The 9701-nt window shown below is 37.2% G+C and overlaps 1 protein-coding gene across 2 annotated transcripts; it reads left to right on the forward strand.

Moving 5' to 3' along the window:
- The first annotated feature begins 628 nt into the window (after positions 1-628).
- Positions 629-4786, forward strand: LOC116072229 (olfactory receptor 150-like). 2 transcript variants are annotated; one of them, XM_031343573.1, is made up of 2 exons: positions 629-638; positions 3861-4786. In XM_031343573.1, the coding sequence occupies exons 1-2, from the start codon at positions 629-631 to the stop codon at positions 4784-4786; spliced, it is 936 nt and encodes a 311-aa protein (XP_031199433.1). The 2 variants fall into 2 exon arrangements, with proteins under 2 accessions (XP_031199433.1, XP_031199432.1); XM_031343572.1 differs by lacking the exon at positions 629-638 and having other exon boundaries at positions 3851-4786.
- The last annotated feature ends 4915 nt before the right edge of the window (positions 4787-9701 follow it).

The raw sequence follows: 9701 nt of genomic DNA on the forward strand, positions 1-9701 counted from the left end.
CATTGAGTAGGGTGTTGTTCAGCTTCCATACATATTTGAGCTTTCTGTTGTTTTTGTTTTTATTGAAGACTAGCCTTAGTCCATGGTGATCTAGTAGAATGCATGGGATTATATCAATCTTTTTGTACTTTTTGAGGCCTGTTTCATGAGTGGTTATATGGTCAAATTTGCAGAAGGTACCATGAGGTACTGAGACAAAGGTATATTCTTTTGTTTTACAATGAAATTTTCTATAGGTATCTGTAAATCCATTTGGTTCATAATTCTTGTTCATTTCACAGTGTCTTTGTTTATTTTCTGTTTCCATGACCTGTCCATTAATGAGAGTGGGGTATTGAAGTCTCCCACTATTATTGTATATGGTGCACTGTGTGCTTTGAGCTTTAGTAAAGATTCTTTTATGAATGTGGGTGCCCTTGCATTAGGATCATAGATGTTAAGAATTGAAAGTTCTTCTTGGTAGATTTTTCCTTTGATGAGTATGAATTGTACTTCCTTATCTTTTTTGATAACTTTAGGTTGAAAGTTGATTTTATTCTATATTAGAATGGTCACTCCAGCTTGTTTCTTGAGACCATTTGCTTGTAGAATTGTTTTCCAGCATTTCACTTTAAGGTGGTTTCTGTCTATGTCACTGAGTTGAGTTTCCTATATGCAGCAAAATGTGTCCTGTTTATGTATCCAGTCTGTTAATCTATGTCTTTTTATTGAGAAATTGAGTCCATTGATATTAAGAGATATTAAGGAAAAATGATTGTTGCTTCCTGTTATTTTTGTTGTTAGTAGTGGAATTATGTTTGTGTGGCTATCTTCTTTTTGGTTTGCTAGAAGATTATTTTCTTGCTTTTTCTAGGGTGTAGTTTCCCTCCTTGTGTTATACTTTTCCATTTATTATCCTTTGAAGTGCTGTATTTGTGGAAAGATATTGTGTAAATTTGGTTTTCTCGTGGAATACCTTGGTTTCTCCATCTATGGTAATAGAGAGTTTTGCTGGATATAGTAGCCTGTGCTGGCATTTGTGTTCTCTTAGGGTCTATGTGATGTCTTCCCAGGATTTTCTCTGGGGAGAAATCTGGTGTAATTCTAATATGTTACTTGACATTTTCCTTTACTGGTTTTAATATTCTTTCTTTGTTTTGTGAGTTTGGTGTTTTGATTATTATGTGATTATTATGTGACAGTAGGAATTTCTTTTCTGGTCCAATTTATTTGTTGTTCTGTAGGCTTCTTGTATGTTCATGGGCATCTCTTTCTTTAGGTTAGGAAAGTTTTTTCTATAATTTTGTTGAAGATATTTACTGGCCCTTTAAGTTGGAAATCTTCACTTTCTTCTATCCCTATTATCCTTAGGTTTGTTCTCATTGTGTCCTGGATTTCTTGGATGTTTTGGGTTAGGGTATTTTTGCATTTTGCATTTTTCTTTGATTGTTGTGTCAATGCTTTCTATGGTATCTTCTGCACCACTTCTTTCTTCTATTTCTTGTATTCTGTTGGTGATGCCTGCATCTATGCCTCCTGATCTCTTTCCTTGGTTTTCTGTCTCCAGAGTTGTCTCCCTTTGTGCTTTCATTTTCTCTACTTACATTTTTAGGTCCTGGATGGTTTTGTTCAATTCCTTAACCTGTTTGGTTGTGTTTTTCTGTAATTTTTTAATGGATTTTTGTGTTTCCTCTTTAAGGGCCTCTATCTTGTTACCTGTGTTCTCCTGTATTTCTTTAAGGGAGTTATTTATGTCCTTCTTAAAATCCTCTATCAGCATCATGAGATGTGATTTTTAAATCCACATCTTGCCTTTCCAGTGTATTGGGATATCCAGGACTAGCTGACTGGGAGAACTGAGTTCTGATGATGCCAAGTATCCTTGGTTTCTGTTGGCAAGATTCTTGCGTTTGCCTTTTGCCATCTAGTTATCTCTGGTGTTAGATGGTCTTGCTGTCTCTGACTGGAGTTTGTCCCTCCTGTAGGTCTGTAAGCCTGTGTCAGCACTCCTGGGATACCAGCTCTCTCCTGGTGGAACGTTTGTACAGAGGGCTCTGGAACAGCCCAAGCTCTGGGTGTAGATGGTGTCTGAAAGGATTCTGTCCCAGCTACTCTACTATTCCTGTGCTCCATGTGCTTCTTGCTGGCCCAGCTCCCGAGAGTTATTGAGAGAAGGTGGCAATTTAATCTGAGCCCTGGAGCGAAAGCACTCCTGGGAGAACAGCTCTCTCCTGGAGGGACCAGTGCACAGTGGGCTGTGAAACAGCCTCAGATAGTGGGTGCAGATAGTGAACCTATCTGGCTATTTTTAACTGGACTATTTGTATTCTTAAACATTAAGATATAAAAGTTTTTTAATTTTATTAATAGTTCTCCCTAAGATGCTATACTGAGATGTGTTTCTCATTGACTATGTTATTTTTCATAAATCAAAGGTATCCTTTAAAGCACAAACTATTTTTACTTTTAATTATGCCCAAATAATTCTTTTTTAGGTCATAAGCTCTGATTGTGCAAACTTATCCAGTATATTATCACAAACTTCAAGGGCATGAAGATCTACTGTTGAATTTTTTCAAATGTTGTTATGTTTAGCTATTATATTTAGTGATAGCATCCATGTATCATATTATGAAAAACAGAAATTTACTTTATTATATAACTTCACCTATTTGCCCATTGGTTGGAAAAATAGTCATCCTCCATTGAATTTTTATGAAATGCATAACTTCAACAACATTCAGATGTAGGGTTTTTTATAGATAGATTATTTGCTTATATTTCATGGCATACTTGTATTATGAGAATATTATAATGCTTAATAAGTTTTCAAATGAGAAAACTTGAAATTTCCCATGCAATTCTTCTCCAGGTTTGTACTGATCATTCCCAGATCCATTTCATTTCTATGAATATTATATGAACAATATATTACTATTGGCAATGAAAGTGTCTTGGATTTTCATTAGCATGACTATGAAAATCTAAACCAGTTTGGGAAGTATTGCCATTTCACAAGATTGAATCTTGTGGTTCATTAAGATGGGATGTTATTTCCATTTATGTAATGATTTAGATTTTCAACAATGTTGATAATTTCAAGTGCAATGTTTTATATTTCTTTAATTTATTCCTAAATGTTTTAACATTTTTCATATTTAAAGTGAATTTTTATGATTTCTGTTTTCTTAATGATCTTTGTTCTCAATCTATGATGGCCTTTTAAATAAATTACCATGCTATTTTATTAAGGGTTTCTTGGAATTTTATGTATAAAAAAAGAATTGATAGACATGTAAATGTATTTGTATTATTTACTTTCAAATTCAGGTCCCTTTTGATTTCAGGATTTCACCTGATTGCCTTAAGATTCTGTTATGTTGATGGAAATAAAGCTTACACTGTTTATTACCTTATGGAGAAAGGTTTTAGGTTGTCACCATTAAGTATAGCAACAGTTGTAGATGTCTGTCTTGGTCTTTTGCCTTTGTGTGGATGCTGCTCTTCTTGTAACATAAAAAATGTTACATGTATTTCTCTATAGAGTGATGGGAGAACAAATGAGTCATGAACACTACCTAGCAGATTCCACTGAATGTATCTGATCACTCTTTCATTGTCCATGGAATAAGTCCTAACATTCTCATAACAAAAGTTACACTCACAGACATAAGTAACTTATCTTTAACTATAACTGGCATGTGTTAAGCAGTTGAATGCCTTAGATTCTAAAATTTAAGATTGTCTGTCAGAAAATTGAAGATGCCTACCAAAATAAAAGCTTGAACTCTGTTGCATACCTCAGTATATGGTAAAATATTAGATAGTTATTTCATTTTTGTCTCTTTCTACATAGAACTCCCAGAACAAAATGTTAAAAGGAAATCTTTCTGAAGTGACTGAGTTCATCCTCGCTGGGTTAACAAACAAACCAGAGCTGCAGCTGCCCCTCTTCTTCATCTTCCTAGGAATCTATGTGGTCACAGTGGTGGGGAATCTGGGCATGATTACTCTGATATTATTCAGTTCTCACCTTCAAACACCCATGTATTATTTCCTCAGTAGTCTGTCCTTCATTGACCTCTGCCAGTCCACTGTCATTATTCCCAAAATGCTGGTGAACTTTTTGGCCATGAAGAACATCATCTCCTACGCTGAATGCATGACTCAGCTCTACTTTTTTGTTATTTTTGCTATTGCAGAGTGTCACATGTTAGCTGTAATGGCATATGACCGTTATGTTGCAATCTGTAATCCCTTACTTTATAATGTTGTGATGTCCTATCAACTCTGTTCCTGGATGATATTTGGAGTATATATTATGGCTTTTATTGGTGCCACAACTCACACAGTCTGCATGTTAAACGTGCATTTCTGTAAGGCCAATGTAATAAATCATTACTTCTGTGATCTTTTTCCACTACTGGAACTCCCATGTTCTGATACTTTTATTAATGAAGTAGTAGTTTTATGTTTCAGTGTTTTTAATATCTTTATTCCAACTCTGACAATTCTAAGCTCTTACATCTTCATCATTGCCAGCATCCTCCGCATTAAATCCACGGAAGGCAGGTCCAAAGCTTTCAGCACCTGCAGCTCACACATATCAGCTGTTGCTATCTTCTTTGGCTCCCTTGCATTCATGTACCTTCAGCCATCATCAGTCAGCTCCATGGACCAAGGGAAAGTGTCCTCTGTGTTTTATACCATTGTTGTGCCCATGCTGAACCCTTTGATCTACAGCCTGAGAAATAAGGATGTCAAAGTTGCTCTAAATAAGTTCCTTGAAAGGAAGCTTCTCTTGTGATAAGACTGATATTTCTTTACTAACATTCATGTTTAGAGGGCTAGCAAACTGTTGAAAAGGTTGAGAATAGCACCATGATGTGAAATTACTGCCATCACATTTTTTTTCAATGTTGCCAAGTTCAGGACAGTTTTAGCCAATGGGACATATGAAGGACAACTATCTTGGATACAGGAACCATCTGCTTATTATAGAATACATCACACTATTCAGTTTATCAAACTCTCAAAAGCCTTCTTTTGAACGATTCTGTTTTATGTATGTAGAACAATGTTCCTTTTATGTGAAATATATTTATCTTATAGTAGAGAGTAAATACATTTGGCCTAAATTTTTGATCATTGCAATATTCTTTATAATCAGTAAATGTAATGAAATATATTTCTAAAGATTTCAGACATCGCGATTTCCAGAAATAGTAATTTTATTAAAAAGTAAAATATGCAAAATATATTTTCTTTTTTTTATTCGGATTATATTCTGATCGCTGCCTACCTCCAGGTCATTCCCTCCCATAATCCCTCCCCCTAACAATCCCCTCCCTTGCTCCTCTAAGTTGGTAGAGACCACCCCTGGGTATCCTCCTACCTTGGCACATAAAGTCTCTGTAGCTCTAGGTACATCCTTTCTCACTGAGGCCAGACAAAGCAGCTCAGCTAGAGGAACATACCTGTTTTTGTTAATTGTGTGGAACTGTATTAAAGGACATAGAGTGATAATCACATGTTGCATGAAATATTAAAAAGTAATCCATGCTACCACCAGCATGGCACTGGCAGACAGGCTGGCCTATTCTCAGCCCGATAGACTCTCTGAATCAGAGCTCTGAAATTTCTTCACCCATGGAACTCGCTAAGCTCCCATGGTGGACTGTAGCCATTGTATGCCCCATGCTTCCAAATTCCCGTGCCTAGCTGGAGTACCCTGCCACTTTATCTTTCTCTGGAACCCAATTGAGTCATCCTGTGAAGGAAGATACCATGTAATCTTAGTTTAGATTCAACAGGTAACACAATTGCTAGGCTCAGAAAATAGCATCCTAATGGTATAAGCTATGTAAGTTATAAATTCTGCAGTGGTGCATCCCAGAGGATTCACCATGTAAAGGGGGGAGGGATGCTGTTGCTATCTACATTATGTCTCCATGCTCTCTCCTGTCCAAAAGGAAGTATCTTTCTCCTGCCTACCCTCTTCCTCTCTGGAACTGGAAACCCCATGTACTCATCACCCAGCGATTGGTCCCTTGAAACCTTTATTCATTAAGGGAAGGATTTGCCTCACTCCTGAGTGGTAATATAGCTTCTACCAAAAACGAGACAAAAACAAAAACAAACAAACTATGATGTTGTGAGAATGAGACCCACATCACTAGACAGGAATGCCCACACATGCACAACTCTCTAAAGCAGAGTGGAAGTAAGAACAACATTTCTTATATAGGTCTGTGTTTTTAATACTTGTAGAAATGTGTCCATCACATAACTGACCACAGCAGATTCAGAAGTGCATTATTTTGCTATTGCATACACATGAAATATTTAGTCATAAAACTCATAAAATTGTTTTCTAATTAATGACATATTAGTCTGAATTGTTAGACATTCTCATATTTTTTTAAAAGACTCAAGAGAAAAAGACTCTTTTATCCTCAAAAGAAAAGATTGAATGTTTTCAGTCTTTTCAAAAGAAAAACAAGAACAAAAACAAACCCCTGCTTGATTCCTCTTAAGGTATTTACCAAAAAAGGTGTTTCCTTATTCTCCTTAACTATTTCCAGGTAATAGGTGATGATTGTGTTGTTTCTGATTCCTTAAATTTTTATTAAGTATAATTCTCACCCAGGATCATCTAGATGGCCCTGTTTAAACTCTGTTGTTCACAAAATAAAACAGAATGGCATCTTCACAGAAAGAGGTCTTGTAGGAAATACAGGATGATGGGGTAACTGGTGTTTGAGAGAAGAAAGCGCCTTGGGGTGGGGGAAGGAAGTAGAGATAAAAGTAATAGAGATGCATTACATTCATGTATGAAATCACTAAAGAACACATTCCATAAAACTTCTTAATAATATGTAAATTAAAATACAAAACAACAAAAGTCCAATATAAATGTCAAGAATTCACACCCAGGATTAGGTGGATCAAATGCTATGTCTCTTTCTACCATTATAGGAACTGTCACATTGATTTTCATAGTTGCTGAACCATTTAACATTCCAACAAGCAGTGAATAAGCCTCTTTCTTTATATCCTAAACAGCATTTAATGTCATTTAATTTTAATGAAATTTTTTCCTTCATTCTTCAAAAATTTTATAGATGCATACCATATATTTTGATCATATTCAACCCCTACTCTTCAGATATACTCCAGTATCTAGCATCTATTCCCATCATCTCTCCCAAACTTTATGCCACCTTTGAAAATTTTCTCATTGTCCACTGAGTTAAATTTGTCCTGCCTATATATGGATTGATGTAGACTTATACATGGGAGCATGATAGACTTACCAGAGGCAACACCTCAAAAGCAAATTAATTTTGTCTCTTCCAGGATAGAGATTGTGCATGTGCCGAGGAATGGTATAGCTGTGTCACAAGGTAGGTCAATCCCATGCTTCTTAAGGACCCTCCACTCTGATTTACAAAGTGTTTGAAATAATCTGCACTACCATCACAAGTATAAATATAAATATTTCCTCTTTCATTCTTCCTTGTCAGCTTTTGCTGTCAATTGTTTGTGACTTTGACTGGAGTAAGATGATATCTCAAAGTAATTTTCAATTGGCATTTTCCTGATGGTTTTGGATATTGAACTGTTTGTTAAACATTTCTTCCCCACTTTAATTATTTCTTTTATGATTTCTTGGTTCAGTTCTATGGAGCATTTTTAATTTAGTTGTTTGATTTTAGGGTGATTTTTATTTTATTTTATTTTTAAATGTTTGCCTTTCCTTTTTAAAGATTTATTTATTTTATGTGTATGAGTACACTATTGCTCTCTTCACACACACCAGGAAAAACTATTACAGATGGTTGTGAGCCACCAAGTGGTTGCTGGGAATTGAACTCAGGACCTTGGGAAGAACAGTCAGTGCTCTTAACTGCTGAGCCATCTTTCCATCCCCAATGATGATTTTTATCTTAGTTATTAGTATAATCTAGATCATAATCCTCTTTCAGAATGCACATCTTGAAAAGACATTTTCTCAGCTGATGCTTACTGCAATTAAAGTTTCCTTTGCTGTAAGAAGATTTCCAATTCCAGAAGATATTATCACTCAATCATTTGTCCTTTTTTGTTATTATTTTATAATTTTCGCTACATTGTATATATCAAGATACTGTGGTTTTGATAATAATTTGTAATTTACTTTACATTCCAGTTGCAGTCCCAACTCTTTTCTCTCTTCCCAGTCAAGTCCTTACAGATGTCTCTCCTATTACCTCTCACTTTTTCCTCAGAGGAGGGGTAGCCCCCCACTCTTGGACACTACCATGGAACATCTAGTCCCAGGAGGACTAGGCACATCCTAAACTGCTGAGGCCCAATCATGCAGTTCAAGTAGCAGAAAGAGATACAATGGCAGGCAACAGTGTCCAAGGCAGTCCCAGCTCCACTATAAGAACACAAATGAAGACCAAGATTGCACCATTGCTACAAATGTGTCGGGAAACTAGGTCCAGCCTACTTGCTCTCTTGTTGGTGCTGCAGTCTCTGTGAGGCCTCATGGTACCAGGTTATCTGACTCTCTTAGTCTCCCTGTGGTGCCCTTGATACCTTTGGCTTGCTCATTTAGCTCTCCCATTCTTCCACAAGACTTCCTGAGCTCTGACTGATGTTTGGCTGTGGGTCTCTGCCTCTGTTTTGGTCAGCTGCTAGATGAAACCTCTCAGGAGACAGTTATGCTAGGCTCCTGTCTGAAAGCATAGCAGAGTATCATTAATAGTGTCATGTGTTGGCTCTCTCTAATGGGAGAGTCTCAAGTTGGGATAGTCATTGCCTGGCTGTCCCTTCAGTCTCAGTCCCTTCTTTATTCCTGGACATCTAGTAGGCAGAAGAAATTTTGTGTTGACTATTTTGTTGGGTTGAAGTCACCCTCCATCCATTGGAAATGCTGCCTGAAGTCAGAGGTGGTCACTTCAGCCCCTATATACCTTACTGATAGGTCACTCACATAGAGTCTCTGTATTCTCCTCCATCCCAGGCCTCCAGCTAGTTAGAGAGATGCCCTCCATCAATTACCATTCTGACTGCCAGCCCTATACTTGTTCCCCTAGCCCGAAACCTGATCTCCATGATCGTTGCCCTTTTCATCCCCTCTCCCATTCTGTTCCCTATCTCCATGGACTTCCTGTAAATATTTTATTTTCCTTTCTGGGTGAGATTCACACATCTTCCCTTCTGCCCTCATTCCACAGTTTCTTTTGACTGTGAATTGTACCATAAGTATCCTGTACTTTATGGCTGGTTCCCCTTATAAATGAGCATTGTAGCTGCCATGGAAATTTTAAAGTCTACTCTATGCTCCTGGGGTAGAGGATACTCTCTTGGCTTTACAGTCACCCAAGAATTCTGGATTCATGACCAAAAGGCACACATGTGCAACCTTTATATTTAAAAGCCCTTACTAGCTCAATGGCTGGGCACATCCAAACTTCCCTGCAGCTAACACACTACCCTTAGACATTCCTGAGTTAATACTTGTTAAATCTGTATTTCATCCCTGCTACCTCAGACCCAGTTGTGGGAGCAGCCCCTGAGGTTACTTTCCCCAATTCTTACATATAGGCGAGCTCTCATTCCTGAACCTTTCCCCTCACGGTCAATCTCCCATGCCCTCCTAATGGCAGAATCCCTCTTGTTGTCTCTGTGTTTCCTGCCTGGGATTCCTAAATGTCCTGCCTTTATTCCCC

The sequence above is a fragment of the Mastomys coucha genome, unplaced genomic scaffold, assembly GCF_008632895.1.
Source record: "Mastomys coucha isolate ucsf_1 unplaced genomic scaffold, UCSF_Mcou_1 pScaffold23, whole genome shotgun sequence".
Taxonomy (NCBI): domain Eukaryota; kingdom Metazoa; phylum Chordata; class Mammalia; order Rodentia; family Muridae; genus Mastomys; species Mastomys coucha.